Source organism: Camelus bactrianus, chromosome 28, assembly GCF_048773025.1.
Source record: "Camelus bactrianus isolate YW-2024 breed Bactrian camel chromosome 28, ASM4877302v1, whole genome shotgun sequence".
Taxonomy (NCBI): domain Eukaryota; kingdom Metazoa; phylum Chordata; class Mammalia; order Artiodactyla; family Camelidae; genus Camelus; species Camelus bactrianus.
This window is the reverse complement of record NC_133566.1, coordinates 11,002,840-11,027,054: the sequence shown is the minus strand read 5'-3', so window position 1 is coordinate 11,027,054 and position 24,215 is coordinate 11,002,840. Positions and strand designations below refer to the sequence as shown.

General features: G+C 50.7%; 2 protein-coding genes and 1 long non-coding RNA gene across 29 annotated transcripts in view; 2 read left to right on the top strand and 1 right to left on the bottom strand.

The window, feature by feature from the left end:
* The window catches only part of LOC105072226 (uncharacterized), a 78,000-nt gene that overhangs the window by 35,175 nt on the left and 18,610 nt on the right, over positions 1-24,215 (bottom strand). For 2 of the 27 annotated variants that reach the window (XR_012503107.1, XR_012503115.1), the window contains exon 1: positions 16,104-16,235. The exons of 24 other annotated variants lie outside the window; for them this stretch is intronic. The gene's annotated coding sequence lies outside the window, so the exon portion shown is untranslated. Of the gene's footprint in view, positions 1-16,103; positions 16,258-24,215 lie in introns of those variants that run through there. One more of the 27 variants, XR_012503098.1, reaches the window with a different exon arrangement.
* On the top strand, positions 16,683-19,605 carry LOC141575496 (uncharacterized). Its single transcript, XR_012503127.1, has 3 exons — positions 16,683-18,239; positions 18,448-18,506; positions 19,111-19,605. It is a non-coding gene; the product is annotated as an uncharacterized LOC141575496 (long non-coding RNA).
* Positions 20,029-21,769, top strand: POU3F3 (POU class 3 homeobox 3). Its single transcript, XM_010959095.3, has one exon. The coding sequence runs from the start codon at positions 20,137-20,139 to the stop codon at positions 21,637-21,639; it is 1,503 nt and encodes a 500-aa protein (XP_010957397.3). The 5' UTR covers positions 20,029-20,136; the 3' UTR covers positions 21,640-21,769.

Below are 24,215 nucleotides of genomic sequence, written 5' to 3'. Positions count from 1 at the left end.
GGCACGTGACCTCGCCCCTGGAAGCCTCGGTTGGTTCATCTATCAGACCAGAATGTATGGTCAGACTGGATACAGGCTACACCTCAAAATGTGTTTTTTTTTTAATCTTAATGGAGGTACTGGGGACTGAACCCAGATCCTCGTTCACGCTAAGCATGTGCTCTACCACTGAGCTATGCCCTCCGCAGCAGATGACGTTTAGAGGCTCAAATAGGACAATGCACTCAAGGTGAATGTTTCAATATCTGGTACTTGATTAGTCCCTAGTAAAGCGTGGCCATTATTATTACTGCTGTCATTGTTGTTGTTGTCATAGAAATTCTCTTTTGAGTCTATGCTTGGAAACGAGAAAAGATTTGCTTGCAAGCGCTCACCTTTTCTCATCTCCCCAAACTCAGAGATGGAGCACAGGCTGCTGAATCCTGGTGGACCACCCATCCTCCAGCCCATTCAGAGGAGTTCAAAATGGAAGACAGAGAAAAGGATGCCCAGGGCCGCGTTCTGACCCGCTGCTGCATCCCCAAGCATGGTTACCTCGCTCCCATGACAAAGTCCAGGCCGAGGGTGGCAAGAACATCTTCAGAAGGAGATGGGGGCAAACCTCACAGACAGGCCCTTGCCCCGGTCGCCCTCCCAGTTTATTGTGAGGACAGTGGAATCCCTTCTGTTTCACTTCCCTGAGGTCAAGAGGGGGAAATCCCATCAAACTTGAAGTGATGGATGTTAGGGGTTGGGCGTGGGGGGTCCGTTGCTGAGCAATCTTGCTCACCTCCAGCGAATCCACGGTTCACCCTCCATAAAGACCCCACCCACACTCAAATTGATCGCCAACAATGGTTTCTTCCCGATTTCACCTGCCCCACTGCCACACCACCCCTCCCGTCCAAGTTTCTCCAGCGCCTTGGGAAACCAGTTCAAGGCTTTCTCCATCCCCCAGGGTATCCTACCCTATCTTCAAAGCCCAAGCCGTGGCACAAGAAAACTTAAAAACAGACAACAACCCTCTATTCGATGCTTACTTCAACCATCCCTTAGGAAAATGTAAATAAAACTTGCTTTTCCCTCTCCACCAATTTAGCTGTTAACCAATGCCACTGAATTGACTAGGACTGCAAGCAAAAATCAGCTCACCGCCACAGCCAAAGCAGGTGCCGCACTGACCTCTCAGACCCAGAGTGCAGAAAGCCTGAGTGACTGGGGAACTGCGTCCAGTCTCCTTGGAACGAGAGGAACTTACTTTACTTGTAAAGCAAGTTGCCCTCAGCAGTCCCCCACCTCACCCCACCACACACACACACACACACACACACCCTGTGTGAGAGCTGGGCCCGGTGGGCTGGGCCTGTTCAACAGAGAGGAGTGAGCCCCGTGGGGCCTGAGAGAAGGGAAGAGAGAAGGACGTGCTCCTGCCCCCGCTCTTTAAAGGGCCACTCACGTGACTGCAGTTTATTTCCTGTTGTCCGCTGATTTCACGTCCAGGGCAGTTCATCAGACGGGGCCCAGAGCCTCACACATGAGACCTTTCCTTCCGGCTAACACAGTGGTTGCTCACGTATCTAACGCACCAGTGTCAGTGTTTCGCAGCAGCGCTGTTCTCAAGATGCTTTTGTATTTATTAGAAAGGATATTTTTTTAAATCGCATCAAAACTCTTTTGACGTCTTGGGTTGTTTTTTTTTTTTTCTCCTTTTCTTGAGGGAGCCTGCATTCTGGGCGAAGGGCGGTTAACAGTAGCCAGTCCCAATGGGCCAACATCTGCTTCTTTATGGGAACCTTACTTGCCAAGTGGCTGGACAGCAGTCCCCACTTGGTATTCATGGGAAGTGCTTGCTGAACAATAATGACAATAATTGCCTCTGATTCTTGTGTTTACAACACTGCCAAAGTATCATTAGGGCCTTATTTATAGATAATAATGCTTATTAATCACAAGTATTTGAATTTTGGAATGTATTAGATTAATATTCTTTTGTACCTCAGTTCTGTACTAATGCTGTGAAAGACATTTACTGAATGCAACTCATTGGGAATGCTTATTTTGAGCTGCAAAATAATGTGTGTAATTTGCAGGTGAAAGATAAAGAAATTACACGGCTACCTCTCGGCAGCCTCCACCGTGATCGATGACCAACATGGAGAGTTAGGCCCTCACTCTAAAATGGGAAAAGAAAGAAGCAAAATAAATATCGCTGTAGGACTTACTTCCAAAGAAAAAAAAAAAAATCTTGTAAATTCTTATGACAGGAGAACTTCCTAATAATAATGTCTGTTATCTTGTTTGGCCATAAATGTTCGGTGATGGTGTGACTTCGTTGACGAGGGTCTGGGGTGAGGAATAATTAGTGGTTCTGTAACAACTCCACGTTGTCTAAGTTTTTGGAGGCTCAAGGGAAAAAATCCTGTACGACTGACTAATAGTTGTAAACAGCAAAAGTACCATCTTCAGTTTAACTGCCCACTTGTTAAACAGCCTTCACTCATTTATTCATTAAATCTTTCTAGATGTTTAATTTCTGAACAAGCAAACATTATAGCTATTAAATGCTTCCTTATTTTCATGTGCATCTAGAAATAGCATATCACCACAAATTTCAAAAAATGATTGCACTTTTTCTAAGATTAATACGAAGAACATAATTTCCATTAATGTACCTGAAACAACTTTATAAATAAGTATAAAAGCATTACTAGCCCAGAGTTTTCACCTGGCCACTCCTTCCTGCTATTACAGCAAACGTGAAACCCTCAGTGTTTCTTTTTTATCTAGCCTACATTTTTATTTGTTCTTGGAGGAGTCATGCTTTATGCGTCAGAACAATACTTCAGTTGTTGAATTAGATGAATGCAAGATGTCGTGACACAATTTCCCAGAAATTTTTGAGAAAGAAAGCCAAGCTTATTCATATAGATTCTAGGTGCTATTTTTAAAATAATATTTGCAACTAGATATCTTTTTAGACCTTGCCTGTAATTAATGTTTACTAATGTCCTGTAAACTGAACCCAAATCATGCTCAAGCTTATCCTCTTCTACCAAAGGCTACTGTAAAATTGTCTACCACCTACAGCACGTAACACTGTCACATCATATTTTTGTCCCCCAAGACAGTAAAAGTGTTGCACCTTTCAATTTGCCCAATTGCCCTGAGCAAATGGTCCTCCCTAAAAGACCCCTGAAAATGCGTTCAGCAAACGTTCCCATGTCAGAGCACACAAGGAGACTCCCATTCTAATTCATTAAATGTACAATGCTAACATTTTAATCCATTGCTGAATGTAAATAACTTTAGCAATCCCAGTTGGACTATTTAACATTAATTTAACGTATTTTATAATATGTGTGTGTATCTCCTCTCGTGGGGCTAAGTAGGAAGGTGAACAATTATCTAATAACTTCAATCAATGTTCTCAGCCAAACTGGCAAGTCAGGCCCCTCCACTCTCTCATTTAAATCTAGTAACTGTCACCTGGAGGGCCACTCAGGGGTGTGCTCCCCTCTCCGAATTGGTACAATGAGGGCTCAAGTAATACCTTACAGAATCAGTTGCCAGCTTACAAATTTAACCACTACAGATAGTCAATCTACACTGCTCAAATTTCACTCTCTCTCTCTCTTTTCCTTAATAGCTAGGCAGAAAGGAAGACAGCAATGCCTGAATTCTTCAAATAATTAATTAAATTCTCCAATTTATTTTGCCTTTGGTAGACATCACCCGGTTATGATGCTAGTACTTGGATAAGGAAAGAGAATAAATGTTTTAAGAGCACAGACACCCTCTCACCTCGATGGGTACCGGTCATAGTGTCTCAACAGTGAGGCTGAGTGCCTGAAATCCCCCTGGGGGTCCCTCTGAACCTCACTAGAGCAGTCTCACCCAACTGCTTAGTCTAAGAAAGAAAGAGAGAGAGAAAGAGAGAAAGGAAGGAAGGAAGGGAGAGAGAGAGAGAAAGAAAGAGAAGAGAGAAAGAAAGAAAAAGAAAGAGAGAAAGAAAGAAAGAAAGAAAGAAAGAAAGAAAGAAAGAAAGAAAGAAAGAAAGAAAGAAAGAAAGAAAGAAAGAAAGAGAAAGAAAGAAAGAAAGAAAGAAAGAGAAAGAAAGAAAGAAAGAAAGAAAGAAAGAAAGAAAGAAAGAAAGAAAGAAAGAAAGAAAGAAAGAAAGAAAGAAAGAGAAAGGAAGGAAGAAAGGAAGGAAGGAAGAAAGGAAGGAAGGAAGGAAGAAAGAAAGAAAGGAAGGGAGAAAGAAAGGAAGGGAGAGAGAGGAGGGGGTAGGTGTGACGGGGGCAGGGGGGGTGGGAAGGAGGAAGAAAATGGTTAGTCTATGAAGTTGGAGTTTAATTTGAAAGTATTGGGAAGAGAATTCACTCTGAAAAGTGGTTTCACAGAATAACTTGCTCTCTACCAACATCCGAGCAGTTTCCTAAAAGCCTGGTTGGATATGAAACTTGAGATCTGCCAACATTTTATAGTTGCCCTGAGTTAATAAGCATTTCTCCTTCTTTTCTTTAACTGACAATTTTTTTTAATAAAATTGGATCTCAGATGCCCAAACTCTGGGCAGGGGCCAGGAGGGGGTGGCGGTCATTTGCTATATTATAGTTGTGTCTGCTTTTTGGCCACAGAACACCAAAGTATTTATTCTTACAAATCTTTCTATATGTGTAACTTGAGCCTACTAAAATAGTCCTTCACTCACTTCATTGATTAAATCAACAGAAAAGATTCTTTTACACTTTTGTAGTAAATGACGCTTCATCCAAATTTTTGAATCTACACTGTGGATTTTTAGATTATATAGCCTGTTTCCTAATATCACACCACACCATTAGATAGAAAACTTTCTAAAATAAAGGACTAGCTTATTTTCACAGTTGATTTTAAACCCCGTCTAGAGTAAAATGTTTTTACTTCTTTCCAAGTAATATTCTTTTTTTTTTAATTTTTCATTTGCGGTACTTCCATCATGTTAACTTCAAATTTTTTAAGAGATTAAAAAACAAACCTCAAAAAGCAGTTGGGCTAAACTGATTTTTATTTTCACAAGCTCGGCACTAATATTTAGACACTACCGATGAGTCATCAGTCTTTGAAATACTCTCTCTGAAATAAACAAGCAATAAATTATATGTGGGAATAAATGTCATCATAAACATCGTATATGTTTTTTCAGTAAAGAAATATACATTTACATAAACATAGAAAAGCTAACAAAATATTTTGTAATATTAGTAAAAATAACTCTGACATGAGACAGCTCCTTCTATCATGGTCCTCAAGAAAGATGCAAAACTTTATCATTTTGATTCTTTCTATCAATAAGGAGAAAGAAATTTTCAAGCATAACATTCAGGTATAACATCTCTTTACATTTGCTCAGCACAAACGGGCATTTGGATTCTTGCCGGTGTATTCATTTTAACTGTACTTTTTACTTTCACCCCCCAAAAAAAGTCTTTGAAAATGGAAAGATTCAAAAATACTACCTAAAAAGAAGCAAATAAGTAACATGTCATCCCATATTCTACAAATCACTTCAAGGATAAATATATGCTTACAACTTGCTTTTACATTTTGAATTATCACTCGATGACTGAATGTCTTTTTTAATGATACAAAGGCCCATAAAATTAAACTACTTAAAAATGTTTTCTTGACAGCAGAAAAGGAAAATTAAACTAACGCTCTTTTTCACTGCGTGCCGGATTTAATTTTGGTTCTAAGACAACAGTATTTAATTTGCAAGGGAAAAAAAAAAAGAAAAAAAGTAACTGAATTTAGATAGATGTTTACATTCTAAATGTACCTTCTGAAGTATGGTGCCCTTTTCATTTTATGCAAAGGAAGTTAGGTTCATAGTATTTTTAAATGAGGTGTGCTGAAAATATTAATGTGTGCACAGATTTTTTTTTTTTTTTTTGCTGATTTCTGTGGTGTCATTTACAGCTGGCACAATTCAGATTTCAAAAGAAATTCTGACTTTTTTTTCAGCAGGAATAAAAACTCTGCCTCTTATTTTAAGACTCTTATAGAATGTATTGTTAATCGTGGAAGTTTGGTACATTACACATGGGCATGTCACATGCAAATGTATTCAGTGGGGTATGTATATATTTTGTTACGTTATGTACATAAACATCTACCCTCGTGCATATGCATATTTACATCATGCGTAAATATGTGCATATTACCAAAGGGTCCTATACTGAAGAGGAGGAGTTTCTAGGGACTGCCATACAATATTTTAGTTAACTGTTAACTGAGGGCTGTTTTCTATGAAAGTAACTAGGTTTTCTTTTTTCTTTCTTTTTTCACAGTCCCAAAGGTGGGCGTGTATAGACGTGGTTTAGTTATTCCTGTTTTCCAAAAGGCTAGTTTTATCATCTTATGTCAACATATGCTTTAAATAAATTAGTAATGCCCTCGCCTTCACCTTGTCCTTCTCTTAGGAAGGCCTATGGGCAAATAGCTTGATAAATAATTCAAAGAAAAGCTAAACTTTGATTCCAAAAACAAAAGCTCATCTGGTTAAACATTAACATTTTACCATTAACATTCTTTACTAAGATTTAGCTGTCTATACATTATCTTATGAAAAGGAGTGATTCTGAAAGAGTCTGAAGACACTGGCTGGTGAGGGTCTCTTGAGGTGAGTGTGTATAAATTTCACTTAGAGCCTTTCGCCAGCACAGAAGAGCTTATAAAGGATCATGGCTAACAGTAAAACCATCTGATGTCCATCTAAATCCAAGAAACAAAAAATATGTGTACCACTGGGCTTCCCAAGTTATTGAAAGCTCTCAGATGCAAACATTAGGGCAAAAGGAGGACAACTAACAGTATTGATAAAGTTTATTTTTAGGATCCTCCGAAACTCATGCCATCAAAAATACAGTTGGGCGATTGGGTTCATATTCTGTGATGGAGAGAAATGTTTAGCCTTTTTCTGAATTCCCTCTGCCCTGTTCTCCCCTCCAGCGTTGAACGGTCTGGATGAGACTGGTTCATGTTGTGAGGAGGGATTTCATTCGGTCCAAGTTTTCTTCTGCTAGTCTGCTTTTCTTTTTCAAATAAGAGATAACTGACAGCCCTGTTTTGTATGAAATTATGGAAATCACAGACTGGGAGAAAGGGGAGTCATTATTTCAGAACTGAAAAGGTGCGAGTGTCTTCATTCCGCCCCCTCCCCACAAATTTCCCATCACTGGAAAGGAGCCAGTAAACTGGCTGGCTGGTCAGCTAAAGAGACCCAAAAAGTGGTTTTTCAATTGATTCCTATCTCCACCCGACGCCTCCCAAACTAAAAAACAACCTCCACGCAGGCCATTTTAAAGGCCAGGACAGAGAAGTAGCAGATACATAAGCCCCAGAAACGTGGCTTCCCGGTGGGTGGAATCCAGTCTCCAGGGCAGACTGGTGGCTAGAAAAATGCTCTCGGGCGCATCTGTCAGCGAACATTGTCCCTCTCGGCTCACCCTCGCTCACGTGAGTCCGGGTGTTCGCCGAACATCCTTGGGCCACAGAGGGATCTCTCTGGGACGCAGATGGGATGAAGGCGAAGGAACGAGACTCCCGCGTGGGGGGCGGGGGAACTCTAGGTGGCCGATTTAGATCTCAAGGCTGCACCAGAGCATCCCTCACCGCCTCCCGCCCTGCCCTGCGCGCGCACACCGCACTCCCACGTACACACCTCACACACACACACACACACACACACACACACCCGCACATGCGCGCACACCTGCACACACACACCCGGACCCAAACACCGCACATGCACACACCCGGACGCACACACACCGCACGCGCACCCCGCTCCAAGCCGCTCTCCTCGCCAGACGCGCCGGAGGGAGGTGAGGCGGCCGAGCCCCTCCCCGCGCCCGGCACTGCCCCGCGAGCGGACAGCGCGGTTCTGGGGCCTCCGGAGCCCGCCCGCTCGCGGGAAGGAGGCGCGCGTCCGCCGGCTCCAGCGGGGGCGGCCCGACGCCGGCCGGAGAGGGACGCGAGCGAGGCGGAAGGGCCGGGGAGGGGGGACCGGCCGCGCCCCCGCGCCTCCTCCCGCGCGCTCTCCCTCCCCCTCCTGCGCCACGGCCGGCAGCTCGCGCGCGGAGGGGGCGCCGGCTGTGCGCGTGCGCGCGGGCCGGGCGCGGCCGTGGGCAGCGCGGGGAAGCCACCCGGGCCGGGCCGCGCGCGGGCGGCGCGCTGGCTCCTCCGGCGCCGGCCTGCAGGGGGCGCGGCGCTCGCGGGGCCCCGAGACGCGGAGGAGGGGCCGAGGAGGCCGGCACCGAAGCGCGTTCGGCCGCGCATCTCCGGAAGGTCGCGTGGATCCCGGAGGCCGATGCTCGCTCGCCGGACGGGGACGGCGTTTTCACACTTGTCACCAACTAGTCGGGCCCCGCGGCCGGAGGGATTCGGGAACTGGCCGAGGGAGGGCGCCTCCTGGCCGGTGGCCTTGCCTTCCCGCTCGGTACTCCGGGTGGGGAGGGGGGCTTTTCTTCTCGCTCTCGCACCGCCGCACCCGGCGTCGGAAAGTTTCCTACCACTTGGGGGACGGAGGCGGACGAAGTGCGAGCCTGCTTCCAGGCCGGGACGACCCGAAAGTACCCGAAGTGTCGCCGGCCAGCCGCGCTCCCGGCTTCCCCAGCAGTCACCGCCCCCCCTGGCCGAGCGGCCCCGTGGACGCCGCAGGCCCTGGGCCGGGGGCCGCGGAGACCTGGGAGTCCGCCGCCCGCCCAGTGGGCTCGGCGCCTCCACCCGCGGGGATTGCCCGCCCTGCGGCGTCTCTAGAGGAGGACGATGGGGGCCGCGATCCCATAGGAATGGAGTTTGCGTCCTCTGGGGGCACCTAGGGGGCTCGGTCCCGCCCAGGGCCTCTGCAAATCCTCCAGGAGGGCGCCGGGGCCGAAAGTGCGTTTGGAGTAGAACCTCGGACTCTGGGGTGATTCAACGTCCCTTTCTCACTCCAGAAGTTCAGCTGAGCTTGGGTTGGTGACTGTCCCCCGTCCTGATCTGGACCCAGCACCCAAGGCCAGAGGTGTGCAGATTTTTTTTTTAAGACTCACATCGTGTAAGTGTGAGATTTTTATCAGGCCGCACAGATTACTTAAAGCGTACCATTTCTCCGCGATTCAATTTTATTAGGATTTACTCTCATTTGTGCTTGGCTTCTCTAGGGAAATAATGCTTTGATTAATGTAATCCTGGCCCGGGATCCGCCACATGCCCCTCGCCCCTCTCCCAAGAGAAAGGGGCCTGTTTGACAAACAATAACAGAGCAGCAACTCTTGCAATCTGCCCACACCTTCGGGGGGTGGCTGGAAAGAGGGTGACACACGATCACACGCCGTTTGCTAAATGCAAGGGTGAGTAGAGGGAGCGGGCTCTGCAAGGGATGAACTTTCCAGACGCAGAGTCCTGGGCCCCGAGGCGCGGGGGCTCACGGGGAGGGCCCCCGGGCGCGGGCCCGCGTGGGTGCCTGTGCGCGCCTGCCCTCTGCTCGCTCAGGCGGTCTGTCTCTTTGTCCCTCGCCACAGGCCTCGGCGACGGAGATCTGCGCGCTCCCCGGGGGCAGCCCCCGTACCCAGGGCGCGTCCACAGCGCCCACGCGTGGCCCCAAAGCACCTCGAGAGCAGATCTTAGGGGAGAACTAGGCACCGACCCGAGGCGCCCCGCAGCTGCCTCAACCTCGGCCTGGAAGCTAGAACGCAGGGCCAAATTCAAGGGCTCTCCTCATGCATAGATGCATGCACCCACCCAGCCGTGCACACAATACAGATCCGCCGGCGCAGGCCCCGAGAGCTGCGCTCGCCCCTGCTGCGGGCTGAGAGCGGGAGCCCCCTTCCCGCTCTCCCTCCTCCCGCACAGCCCGGCCCCCTCCCCGAAGGAGAGCAGCTCCATTACGAAAAGGAGCGCAGAAAGGAAATCCCAGGCTCCGAGGCGCCCGCCGACGCTCCTCTGGTCCCCAGTCCCCACCCCCACCGTCCCCAGCTCGGGGAGGGCGGGGACGCGGCGGTGCGAGGGGTCCTGCCCTGCTCCGCCAGAACAAAGCCCACCGCGGGAGCCCGCGGCCGCGCACCGAGCCGGTGACAATGGCGAGGCGGCGGCGCCGAGCTCCACGTCCGCGCTCCGGAGGCGGCGGCGGGCGGGAAGGAGGCCTAGAAGATGGGGTGCAACTTGTACCGGGTTTTCCCGGGCGGCGGCATCTCGCTGCTGCGTCCCGGGTGACCTGTTAGGGTGACTCAGCGTCTACCTCGTGCTTCGTCCCGCACCCCTGTCTCCATCTCTCCGGTGCCTCCGGCCCCGCTCTCTTCCCTGCTTTCTCCACCTCACTCGCTCTACGTTACTCCTTCTCCCCTGGCCTTTTTTTTTTTTTTTTTTTTTTAATCTCTTCCCATTTTTCTTTTCTATAGAAAAGCAATGCTAATTCGAATTCTGAAGGCCGCTCTGGGTGTTCAGATTAACAGCTCGGAAGCCTTGCAGGGCAGTGCGGACGGGAAAAAGCAGAGTAATGGACGCCTCTTAATTTTATTATGCAAACTGTACTCTCTGTAAAATAAAATGCGGTCTAAGGAAGGGGAGTCCGGCCCTGGGACCTCCACAAGCCACCGCCTAGTTGGGAGAAGCTGCTTCTGGGGACCACAAATCACAGGAGAGGTGGGCAGGGAGACCCCACCGCTGCAGAAATGAGACCCCCAGTGCAACCTTTCCAGGGAAAGTTCCAAACCTCATTTCCTAACCCTGGAAAGGAATCGCTTGCCAGACCCTAGCCCTGAAATCATAGTGCCTCCGAATTTCAGATGCTTACTTGGATAGTCCGTAGTTTTCCTAGTAAAGTTTTATCTGTTTAATTTTTGCGATGTGAATTTCAAAAAGAGGGAGCACGGCCTGTGCCATTTGGACAATACATGCCTGCACTTCTGGAGATTTTTTGCACCCTGACATACATGAAATTAAGATTTGACGTCTGCCCAGCACCACTGTAAGCCTGAGATCCTCCCCTTGGGCTTCACTGAGTAACCAGGCTCCCTATGGGAAATTCAGGAGGAGGGTGTGAGTGGACACGTAACTTTTAACTTGGGGCAAACAAGCCCCAGTTGCATGAAGTTACAGTGAGCAAGGTCACTTGGTTCAACCACCAAAATCTCTTTGCCAGATATTTTAGTGCTGAAATTCTATTGCTGCAAACCATGGAGTAGTTGAGGTATCAAATATCAGTGAATATTGGTACTGAATTTTCAAAGTGAACAAAATAGCCACATTTTCTTCAAGACCACCCCACCCCCAACTCTGGGCTGCTGGTCCAGGATGGGCCTAGGGAGGAAGCTGGAAAGTGAAGTGGGAGCTTCAGTATTCACAGGAGAAAAGACAGCACAGGAGCATCATTTGGGAAAAAAATACCCAAAAAAGAGCAGCCTTCAGCCTGAGCTGCAATCTGAACCCTGTTCCTCTGACAATAGCTAAGTTCAAGTGTCAAAAATCTAATAATAATAATAATTAATAAAAAAAAACAGAGGTCTGCAACAAAGGCTCTTCTCTATCAGGAGACTAGCCAGTTCCAATCCAGAAAGGAGAAGCTGTATAGAGAATTTGGGGGTTTGGAGCAGGAGGGTGTCCTCCCAGGTAGAAAGGAGAGTTAATTCTGTTAGGGCCATGAGCTTGGAAAATCCAACCACCCCTCTGGCAAAGCTGAGTTAATATTTTGTTTTTAAAAACACAGATGCAAAAACACCAAGTTGACCTTGGAATATTTGTCTAGCTAGACATACCCACATGTTTTTGTTAATAAATCATCATCATCCCTCTGGTCAATCAGCCGGGTTCTCAGTTACCTCGTCCTGTGAATTTAAATTCCAAGAAGACCATTGTGTTGGTGGGGGGTGAGGGGAGCAGGCAAGAATAGTTCATCGGTTGTGCCAGCCACGACTTCCCCAGCGATTGGTAGCTCTCATTACCAGACTTGTCGGGTGTACAGATGCAGCTACCGTGGGCAGACTTGGAAATGGGTCGTTTTTAAAGCGTCCACTTGATGACCAACTTATCGGGCTTTCTTAACTCAAGACTCCACAATCTGAAATGGCCTGTGGTTTAAAGCTGCCCTCTAAGCATCAGATGTAAAGCTTCTTACTTTCGGGTGAGAAGTCGCAGCTGTCTGAATTTATAATTGCTCCTTCAAGCCCATCTAAGACAACGAAGGGCTCGCTCCTCTCCTACAGATCAGATAAACCAGTTATCAAAGTGATACAAAGAATTGGGAGGAACCACCGGTACGCTTCAGAAAACTTCGCGAGACTTAAAAACAACTTATCCACTGCCAAAGCAACAAATTCTCATTTCCACCCAAAAGCTACCGTGCACGAGCCCTTTCCTTTGTGTATGGCCTACAGTGATTATATAGCCCCATGGATAGTGGTCACATAGCACAGAGATTAGAGAGTGTACCCAGCACACAGTGGGTTGTGAGTATGCCAAACACTTCCATTTGTAAATGCGAACAGCAAATCTGAGCTGAGCTGCTACAGTATCAGACACAGCACCTTCTCGTTCTCAAATGGACGCAAATGAAGAAATACCCACTTCGTATTTTGTGCATTTGACCCAGGTAATGTTCTTCATTCTCTCATTTGGCAAAAGCAATTTCACCATCCCCAACAATTAAAAGTCTGTAGCTTTGCCCAGCTCTCTGGATCTTAATTCATACCCAGCTTGATTATTTCCACCTCCAAATCATTATAGAATATGCTAACTCGCTCTCTATAATAATGTCAGTCCTGAAATTAACTTGTTGCTTTACCCAGAATTATTCTTTTTGGTTTTCTTTACTTTCGATAACCTAAGACTGTAGATATCAAGAGAAGCACACTGTTTTTTTTTTTTTTTACTTCAGGGTTGTTTTTTTTAAAGTAACTTTGCAAATAAGGAACGTACGTACGTAGCAGCCAAGATAGTAACAATCCCAGATCTCATGAAAAGTGATACCAAAAATGATGCTCTATATATGTACTCAGCTATGCTTTGCAAAATGCCTGCCTAAATTGAAAAGTTCCTCTTCTTCTTCATAATTTTTAAATGCATTTAGCAGCTCGGGGCATGCAGACTAACCTAGAGCTTTGAGGCACTGGTCCAGTGCATGCGGACCTCCCCCAGAAGTCTTTTGTCCGAAACATCCAGAGAGCTGAAGAAAAAGTGATGTTTGGACTCAAATTACATAGTTTCTTCCATTTTCCACTTTGTTTCATTAGCACAAACCTGACAGTTACACTTCCCGACTCTGGATGTGAGAGCTCGTGGACAAAAATCACGGAGTGAGAATGGTTTTCAAAGTCTCCTTTGCTTATGTTACTCTAATAATCTTTCCACCCTCCTAGATGAAATACCATTTAAATGCAAACCTTGTCTTTTTCAAGTTAGTTTCAAAGAAAAACTTCTGGCTGGCTTGGAGTCGAGTTGGAAAGAATAAGGTGTCTTTCCCCCTCCTCCAGAGGACTAGCGGAGCCTCCAGCCCTGGGCCCTTCCCAGCAGGTGCTGGGACACACTCGCAGGTGCAGGGAGCTGCTGATCCACGAAGTCGGTTTCTCCCTCCCAGCCTCTCCCGGCTTCTCTTAGTCAGGCTCTCTAAATCTCCTTGGGAAAATTGTGAGTGACAAACAGACTAATTCCTCAGAACCAGGAAGGATTTGCCCTTCACTATTTTAGGAAGCTTTCCACATAGCTTTTCATCCTTCGCCACAATCAAGTTCAGTCTTCCTTGGCAGCATCTAAAAATCTCTGAGGCAGAAACCCAGTGCTCTCTCAAAACTTTTCTTCAACCGTGTTAAGTCACATTGTGCTAAAAAGTTTCCAGCCCACAGTTACCTCTACACCATGGCCGGTTTGTATTTCCTTTTCCCTAACAAGCCTTTCAAGGATAAGTCCAAAATCCTTCTACAACCAGAGCAGGTACCAAGAATGAAAGGAACCACTAAATATCAAATGGAGTAAAAGAGAGGTCCAAGATGCCGGGCTAAATGTGCAGGAGCATGAGTGTTACTGAAAAGTCAAAGCATGCATTGAATTGAAAAGCGTTCACTATTTAACAGATAATACCTTTAGGGTGGATTTTATCTTCTTGACTGTTTCCAAAACAACAACAACCTGCAAGGTAGCTTCTGAAGTAGCTAACTACATAACCTTAATGATTTTTTTGAAAGCGTTTTTGCTTTCACAGCCTAACTGTTTTCCAGACTTCTATACAGTGCACGGAAAGAAATGGAGGAACACTTTTGGGGACGGTTTTTCTTTCAGGGCCATTTCACAGAAGGGGCTGGGTGGGAGATGGGGAGGGCATTGTCCTCCTATTTTAAGGCCCTGTGTTATGCAATGAATTCACTCCTCGAGCTGAATATGCATAGAAAGGTAGGGGCATTTGTTCCTTTGGCAAGTTTGGGAGAGCAGATTTGCTTTTGAAACGGCTACATTTTACTCAGTACCTGCTAAGACGAGTCAGTGCGCCCCCTGCTGACAAGTCAAGAGTGCGACTCCTGGGCACTTCCAAAGTTTATTTTGTTCAGTAAACCGTGTCATATAAAATTAACAACAACCAATAAAATTAGCTTATATGTTTCAACTGTAAAAGTCCAAAACAAAATAAAGCTAGTTTTGGGGGCGCTAGAAATCTCTAGCTTGGCTTCTTCTCTTTGGCTGAACCAAGGTCCTTTTATCTAAAGCCCAGTGCACAAACATATAGCTTAATGTGACTAGTGTTCTTCCTTTTCTTTCTTTCTCTATGGCAACCAATATGCTCTGCTCAGAAATGTTCCCCATCAAGGAAACAAATGATCTTCAGGGAGCGGCTCTATATGGCATCTGGTCCAATGGAGCACAGAGAGTTAACCTCAGTCAAAAGCGACGCTGCCAAGCACGCAAACAAGGAGTGGAAAACCGGCGATTCTTACCACCCACCCACCCCCCCCCCGACCAAAACCTCTTCCTCCCTCCTGACAAGCCATTTCATTGATTTGGCATCAACTGTTTCCAAAGAAATTACAAATTTTAAATCGCAAGGTGTTCTGGATACAAAAGGGCAATCATATCCCAGCCATTTGATTCTACCCCCTCGGCGCCCCAGACGCGACTTCCTTTAAAAAGAACAAAACCAAGAACCTTTGAGAATCCTCTCCAGCCCCGTTGCACGAAAGTAAGGTGCTCACACGGGCTTGGACGTGGCCTAGCTATTTCCTCCACCCATATTCCTCCAATTAACTTCCCCTAGCAAGCAACTGCACCCTTAATTTGTACAAAACCCAGGGACGGTGGCAAGGAAGGGTGAGGGTTGGGTGGGGGGGCAGGGCGGCTGTCAAAAATAGGAAACAAAGTAAAGCAGTTTGCTATGCTAAAGCCCCAGCCTCCTTTGGGAATAAAGTGTAGGATGTCCTGGTTAGTTTTGATTGATCACCCTCTTTCTGACAGACTTTCCCTATCGAGCTGGGAGGCTGCAGCCAACCGCCTGCTCCCCAGACACCGCATTAACCAGGGGTGCTCCGACTTCCTGCCTCTTCCTCCTCCCCTCCTTCCTTCTTCTCCCGCTCTCTGCCCTCCCTTTGCCAAGCCCCCTCCCTCCCTCCCTCCCTCCATCCCCCTGCTCCCAGCAGGAATCCCCCACCCCAACTCCAGGCAGGCACACACAGTTCACATCAGCCCTGGCTACAGAAAGGGGGTTTCTTTCCCTCTAGCCCTGATTCTCCAGAAAAAGAAAGAAAGAAATCCAAAAGCAAGAAATATTTATAACAGTGCTTCATAATCACTTCTTTTCTAGGGCTTTTATATTTCCCTGACCATCAACAATTAAAATTAATAGCACTGTCTTCACCCCTCCACCCAACCCCGCCAAAAAAATAAGTGCCTTGCTGTGGAGAGCTTTGGAATGAGTCCATCTTTTTATGTAATATTTTAGCAGAGCTGGGTTTTTTTACTCTCCCCCCAACGCTCTTTCCCTTCCTTCCTTCAAAACAGTTGCTCTGTGAATCCTGTCTTGTCCCAAGCCAGGAAAATAAGCTCCCAAACCTACAAGAGCATAAATAAACCAGAAAGGAGGGGGAGAAAAGAGAAAGCAGGGAAAGAAAATGTAAAACACTTACCGAGCAAACTTCCAGGGTTATACTTTAAAATAAATGATGTTTTATTGTTTTTTTAAATAAGATGACTGAGGGGGAAGGCATGGTCTCAACTCCCCAGAACCAGAACGCCGCCGCCTTAGTCTTCCCCTTACACTGACTCCTCGAAGCCTAGCTCTCCGCTGGTCTATTATTTTCACCAAAATATATGAAAATGTATGCAAATGAAAATCAGCACTAACTGTTCTCCCCTTGTTATATACTTTGGATTTTTTTTTCCAGACAAAACAATCACACTCTGCAAAGGGAGGGGGCGGATGGGTGGGGCTGGGGAGCGAGTGGAGAACTAAGTATGCGGAGGGGGAGGACGAAGGGGACAGACCTCGGAACAGAAGGATATTTCTGATTTCGAGGAGCACGGCGTTTTGGGGGGCTTCCCGGACGCGCATACACCCTCCCTGAAAAGAAAGAAAGAAAGTGAATGTGTCTACAGAGGCGCTGTATCACGTTTCACCAGGCCACCTGAGGCTGTTTTTGAAAGCGTGTACTGTGAAATTCATAGCAGTAATTTAGACAAAATCCTCACTGTATATTAATGAAAGGGCCCCATGGCTCTGTTCCTATCCTCCCCATTCAGTGTAAACAAAACCACGAGACTCTCCCGGTTTTTGAGCCGGATCCAAGCAAAATCGGCAGGAAAGGAAAACACGGGGTGTTGGCACCGACGACTCAAACGTCTACACCTGGAGATCTCGGATTTATTCAATGAAATCTGTGTTCCATCTTTCATCTATACATATACGCGTACATAAATATAAAAAGGAACCTTGGAAGGGGGACGCAGAGGGAAAAACCAGTTCTAGCTGGGGTTTGGTTACCGCTGCCCTTCGGGTCTGTATCTTAGCAGTAATGGCTTGGCTAAAACCTACCCAACCAGGGCATCTCTCAGCCCGCACGCCGGAGCTGCCCCGGATCCTACACGAACGCTACGCGTCTGCCGCTAACCTGGAGATCTCGCCAGGGCTGGGCACAGCGGCTGGGCTGCAGAGCTCCGGCTCTAACCGAGTGCCCCTAGCTGCGCTTGGCAGAGGAATCATTCGCGGGAGAAGGGCGGCCCCGAGCACCCCGGCGGCTCCGCGTCTGCGTCCGGGGTTGGCGAGCGAGGCGGGAGCCCGGGACCGCCCGCCGGAGCCGAGGCCCGGGCAGCGGGCAGGGCGGGCGCCCCGCGGCCGGGTGCGGGGCGCACGCACACGCACATGCACACTCATTAGGGACGATGTATTTATTGAATGTCCGAGTCGGGTTAGTTCATTGGAAATCCCCGAGGAGGGTTCAATTTGCCCTTGTTTTCGTTGCCACTTTCTCTTTTTTCTTGGTTCGCTGAGGCTCCTCTGTGCCGCGTTTCCGCTCGGCCGCGTCCCCCACCCCCGCTCCTCCCGCCCACCCCGCGCGCTCCCCCTCCCGGTCCCCTTAACTCTTTCCGCCGGGCCCGGCTGAGAACCCGCTCGGCGCCGCCGGCCCCATCCACTCCGCAAACCAGCTGAGGCAGGAAAGAAAGGAAAAGCACCACCGTGCCTAAGAATAGCGAGCCGGCGAAACGCCACCAATACCAACCGCACCGAAATAAATAAATACACACCCGCACCCGCACACAATGTGAGCGGCGGAGGGCGCGGCTGGCGGATCCGGTTCCTTAGGCCGCTCCCGCGGCGGCGGGCTTCCTGACGCCTTTGGGGTGGACACACTTGCGGTGTGTCTATGGGGGAAGGTCGGCCGATGGCTCCGCCGCCCGGCATCCCGGGACTCGCCAGGGCAAGCACGCTCCTCGCCGGAATCCCAGCGGAGGGGGCGGGAGGAGGGAGAGGCGGGGGTGGGGAGCTCGCGGCAGCCCGCGGTCCGTCTCGCACGCGCGGGCACCGCGCTGGTCCCAGGCTGCAGGTTTCCCAGACGATGGCATCCGAGAACTTAAACAAAGGGGGCCGCCGCCGGCGCGAAGCGGCTGAGGAAAGTTGCGGTGGCGGATTTCCAAGGAGCGTGGCCGCTACCCGAGCTCTGGGCGCCGCGAGCTCCCCCTTCCCACCCCCGCCGAGGCAGGGACGGGGGCCGTCTGGCGAAGGAACAAGGAAACTTTGAAACCACTGGGGACACATCTGCCTATAGGTATTAGCGTGAATGGCGCATCCGTGCCGCGCGCGTTACAAATCTCTGGGATGGGGTGGGGGGCGGGGAGGGCGGCGACACAACGCAGTACCAGGTGGAGTGGGTAGGTCGCTATTTTTCATGATTTTCCCTCTATGTTCTCCTGCTGACCCCCCCTCCTTCTTCCCACCCCACTCCCTTTCTCTCCCCTTTCTTTCCCCCTTCCCAGACCTATTGCGATGCCCAGCGCCACGAAGGGAACACCAACGTCTCGGCCGGACACTAAGAGTTAAGATGTGGCGGAGGGGGTGGCGGGGGAGGGGCGGGGAGGAGAAAGTGGCGAGCGGGAGGGAGGCGTAGGGGTTGGGGGGGGGGGCGACAGATTTCCAGCTTCTACGACGCTCTGCCTAAATTAAAAAGCAACCAATCGGAACGGCCGGAAGGGGGGCCGCGCGTCCTAAGCCAGTCATTCCGGGCCTGCCAATCACCCAGCGGGTAGCCAATCAGCGGGGGCCCTGGTGCTCGACTTCCTTGTATTTGGGAAAGTGTGGTGGTGGGTGCGCGCTCGCGGCGGAGGGTAAACATTCGACAGTCCCCGCTCTGAGAGGGAGGGACAGAGAGCGAACTGTCAGATCCGAGCGGATCGGGCGGGCGAGAGAGGGAGAGAGAGAGAGAAAGAGGGAGGGAGAGGGAAAGAGAGAGGGCGAGCGCGCGAACCAGGGCGGAGAGCGAGCTCCCGCGGCAACTCCGCTCCGGCACGGCCAGCGCCAGCGCCGTCGGTGCACCCTCCAAGCCGCGCACGGTGCCCACTGGAGTTGGTTGTGTATCAAGGATCCCATATATGCACACACACACCTCCACCAATGCACTCTTCTTCCTCCTCCTCCTCCAGACCTCTGCTGGGAAAAAAATAAAACACCAACCCCAACCGTCAGCAGCAAGGTAACAGAGAAACTCAACCTCGTTTTTCTCCTGTTCAATTTTTTTCCTTGTTATATTTGTTTCCTAATTTCTGCCCAAAAGGAAAGATGTCGCATCAGGCTGTGACTGTTGCGAGGAGAATGAAAAAGGACTCTTGTTTCAGAGGCAGCCAAGAGCTCCAGCAATAGCAACTTCAGAGAAATGCACCATCGAAAGAAGTTTTCCTAGGACACAACAAAACTTGAAAGGAGAGGACCAGAGGGGGAGAGCAGGAGCCAGCCTCTCCTCTCGGCACGCGAGCAGCCAGCATCACCACGCCTTCAAGGACGGGAAAAGTTTTCCTACTCTGAGGGGAGCCCAGTGAGCTGCGTTCCTGGGGAGGAGGCACGGAGCGGCCAGCCGCTGGTCGTCCACGGTTTGGTTAAGAAGAAAGGAGCGGCTTCTTTCTTTGTGTTTCCCGTGAAATCTCCACTTAGCAGGTGGACCGAGCCCCGGGCCCGGGCCGAGTCCGCGCTTGGCCGCGGACAGGAGGAGGAGGAGCGCGAGCCAGCGCGCCCGGCCCGGAGCCCCAGCGCAGGCCCGCGCCCCGCCCGGCGAGCCCCGCTGGAGCGAGCCGATCGCGCCGGGGCTGGGGGGCGGCCACGACCCCCCCTGAGGGGGGCGGCCACGGAGCGCGCCCCGAGAAGCGAGACCCCCTCCCCAGAGCGCGGCTCCTGCTGCGGCTGCTGCTGCTGCTGCTGACCAAGGCCGGCCGGCGACCCCCGCGCCCTGCCCAGCGGCCTTGCAGCTGCAGCCGGCGGCGGCGGCGGCGGCGGGGGCGGAGGCGGCGGCGGCGGAGGCGGCGGGGCCGGCGGGGGCCCGGGGCGGGGGCGGGGGCGGAGCGGGGGGAGGCGGCGGGAGGCGGGGGGGCGCGGCGGCGGCGGCGGCGGCGGCGGCCGCGGCCGCTGCTGCGGCGGCGGCGGTGGTGGCGGCGGTGGGGTGGCGGGAGCGGAGCGGCATGGCCACGGCGGCTTCTAACCCCTACCTGCCGGGGAACGGCCTGCTGGCGGCCGGCTCCATCGTCCACTCGGACGCGGCAGGGGCCGGCGGCGGCGGCGGCGGCGGCGGGGGCGGTGGCGGCGGCGGCGGCGGCGCGGGGGGCGGCGGGGGCGGCATGCAGCCCGGCAGCGCCGCCGTGACCTCGGGCGCCTACCGGGGGGACCCGGCCTCCGTCAAGATGGTGCAGAGCGACTTCATGCAGGGGGCCATGGCCGCCAGCAACGGCGGCCATATGCTGAGCCACGCGCACCAGTGGGTCACGGCCCTGCCCCACGCCGCCGCCGCCGCCGCGGCCGCCGCCGCCGCCGCCGTGGAGGCGAGCTCGCCGTGGTCCGGCAGCGCCGTGGGCATGGCCGGCAGCCCCCAGCAGCCGCCGCAGCCGCCGCCGCCGCCGCCGCAGGGCCCCGACGTGAAGGGCGGCGCCGGGCGCGACGACCTGCACGCGGGCACCGCGCTGCACCATCGCGGGCCGCCGCACCTCGGGCCACCGCCGCCGCCGCCGCACCAGGGCCACCCCGGGGGCTGGGGGGCCGCTGCCGCCGCCGCCGCCGCGGCCGCCGCCGCCGCAGCCGCTGCGCACCTCCCGTCCATGGCCGGGGGCCAGCAGCCACCGCCGCAGAGTTTGCTCTACTCGCAGCCTGGGGGCTTCACAGTGAACGGCATGCTGAGCGCACCCCCGGGGCCGGGCGGCGGCGGCGGCGGCGCGGGCGGCGGCGCCCAGAGCCTGGTACACCCGGGGCTGGTGCGCGGGGACACGCCCGAGCTGGCCGATCACCACCATCACCACCACCACCACGCGCACCCGCACCCGCCGCACCCGCACCACGCGCAGGGGCCTCCGCACCACGGCGGCGGCGGCGCGGGGCCGGGACTCAACAGCCACGACCCGCACTCGGACGAGGACACGCCGACGTCGGACGACCTGGAGCAGTTCGCCAAGCAGTTCAAGCAGCGGCGCATCAAGCTGGGCTTCACGCAAGCCGACGTGGGGCTGGCACTGGGCACGCTGTACGGCAACGTGTTCTCGCAGACCACCATCTGCCGCTTCGAGGCCCTGCAGCTGAGCTTCAAGAACATGTGCAAGCTCAAGCCGCTGCTGAACAAGTGGCTGGAGGAGGCGGACTCGAGCACCGGCAGCCCCACGAGCATCGACAAGATCGCGGCGCAGGGCCGCAAGCGCAAGAAGCGGACCTCCATCGAGGTGAGCGTCAAGGGCGCGCTCGAGAGCCACTTCCTCAAGTGCCCCAAGCCCTCGGCGCAGGAGATCACCAACCTGGCAGACAGCCTGCAGCTCGAGAAGGAGGTGGTGCGGGTCTGGTTCTGCAACCGGCGCCAGAAGGAGAAGCGCATGACGCCGCCGGGGATCCAGCAGCAGACGCCCGACGACGTCTACTCGCAGGTGGGCACCGTGAGCGCCGACACGCCGCCGCCGCACCACGGGCTGCAGACGAGCGTGCAGTGAAGGCACGGGCGCCGCGCGGAGCGGGCCGCCGCCGCCACCACCGCTGTCATCCCGCCGCCGCCCCCGCCGCCGCCGCATCGGGCCGGGCCGGGCCGCCCTCTCCTCCGCCCAAAGACAGGCATGCCCGCCCTGGGAGGAACGGAGAGGGACGCACCGAGGAGACGTGGTTTGAAGTCCAAGGAAGGAGGGGCAAGCAAACAAACCAACAAACAAAGCATCACAAATGCCCAGACTGTTTTATATACGCGTACATGACAAAACCAGAAGAGAAAAGGGGGCGATCATGCGATCTCGTTTATACCGTGGTGGTGGTTCGTTTTTGTTTTGCTTTCTAAAGAAGGGTGAAGATGCCTAGCGCACCAAAACTGCACTCGTGAGGTTTTTCCCACCCTGAGAAATCCTACATGGCGACGGTGGATAGAACCTAGCACCTGCCTCGTCTTCTCCTCTTAAAAATTGAAAGAAAAAAAAGATTTTTTTTCTTTATAAAGAAAAGCATCCTCCTCACTTCCACCCCCTCCCTCCAAAGGGCCCCCGCCTCCAGAGAGCCAGAGAGCCACCGAAACTTTGTTTCCTGGGAGCGACCTGAAAGCAAGCAGAGGCACTGGGTTCAATCAGGGGTGACTCTGCGCTCCCGAACCCTGTTATTCTTGTCCATGTTAAAGTCACTTGGGGACAAATTGACTGTGAAACGGGAAGGAGAAAAAAGAACAGTTTCCAGAAAACAAGAAATATATATATATATACTCACAGCTTCTGAAATTAACAGACTGATAGCAAAGCCAAAAGAAAAAGAATACGTATCCTCAACGTAACCTTGGAAATAAAAAGCATCACGAAAGAGCAGAGGGATGGGCGAGGGAGCAGGGGACGTCCACCGGCGAGTGAGGGAGGCCCCGGCCAGTCCAGGCACGGGCAGGCGGACTGGGCGTGGAACAAGGCCCGGCTGCCAACCCCGGCTCATCTGCGGCCGCTCGGGCGGACGACGCCTAGAGATGCCACCGCTAATATTTTTTTTATTAATATTTTTTATTTTTTATTTCTGGACTGACTCAGATCAAGGGAGTTAGAAAGACAGCACTTCTCCGGACTCCTCTCCTCAATCCGTTGCCAACTTTGATCGAATGGGTGCTGTGGAAGTGATTATATAATACTGCCCTTTCCAAGCAGTGTTTTTGGTAGGTTTTAATAAACAGACTTTTCAAAAGACGGCAATATAGAATTGTTAGATCCGTTGTTGATCTAAAAATATTTGCTTTATATTTTCATTAAATGACTTCTTTTAATATTTTATTCAGAATACTTATGAACTGCTGCAAAACGGTAATTTATTTTTCCCCAGATCTTGTATTACGTGTTTTTTTCAGACGAGCACAAATCAAAATGAAATGAAAAAATATGGACAGTTGTTAGGTAATAAGGGTATCTTTTGATGTGATCATTTGATTGTAATTTAATTTGAGTAGTGATTCCGTAAGAGCTGATCGAGAAAATAAATTTGTTAGAATGAAATAGTCTGTGTCTGATGCATAAACACTGTGTGGGAAGAAAAAGAGTCCTCTAGAAAATATTTTTTTACTAATACAAATCCTTAAGGGATAGTGCTAAGTGAGGAAGTAGGACCCTGCTCCACCTAAGATATATTTGCAAACCTAGAGTAAAGGTCAATGACAGAAACCGCTAGTAATTGACATAAATAGTCACTCCTTGTTAGTCCATTAATTTCACTATATTCTTCTCTCCCTTAATTTTAGTGGGTGTTTTTAGTATTTTTCAGTGAGATTATCTCAATGCTAGTCTTTTCCTCAGAAATACCTGTGTCCTTTCATCATCTTTATCAGAAAGTTGGACTACATCACCAGTAAAAAAAACATGCCAACTGATTATTAATGGTTAATACAGAGTGCCCCCCAAAGTTTAGCCTCTCTTTTTCCTCTCATCCCCCACCTCCGCCATATCACTTCGTCTCTTTCCTCTTCTTCTGAAGATTAATACTTGTAAAGAACAGCTTACAAGTCGATGAAATATTTTTATATCAATTACTTCTGGTGAATAATTATCTGTAATTAAGTTTAAGTTATTAAGCTGTTTTTTTTGGGGGGGGAGGTTGTTTTTCCTATCATGAAAGTAGTTCTAAAATCCTGATTATGGCCCACACTGCTTTCTGTCAGTGTGATTACCAGTTCAGACTTAAGCTTCTAGGTTTCTGTGTTTCGGTCTCTCCCCAGTATGATTCTAGATCTTCTTTCCTGGTGCTGGGGTTTTTTGCTTTTTGATCACTCTTTAGACACACCCTGCAGAGCGGTCACATTTATCAAGTTAATGTATCAATATTTACAATGTGGGAAAGTGAAAGTGTCATGCCTCAGGTTGTAAGTAACAAGACAGCAAGACGCAAGAGGCTCTGCTTAGTTGGGTCCGTTGGTATTCTACTTTAAAAAAAAAAAAAAAAAAGCTTTTGGAGTGAGAAAGCAATGATTTTGCAGATTAATTTCCCCCAATCTCATCGAGCTGTCACTCACTTTTCGCATCTTCTCTCATCTTCACTCCCTCTCTCTGTGATATCGATGCAGGGG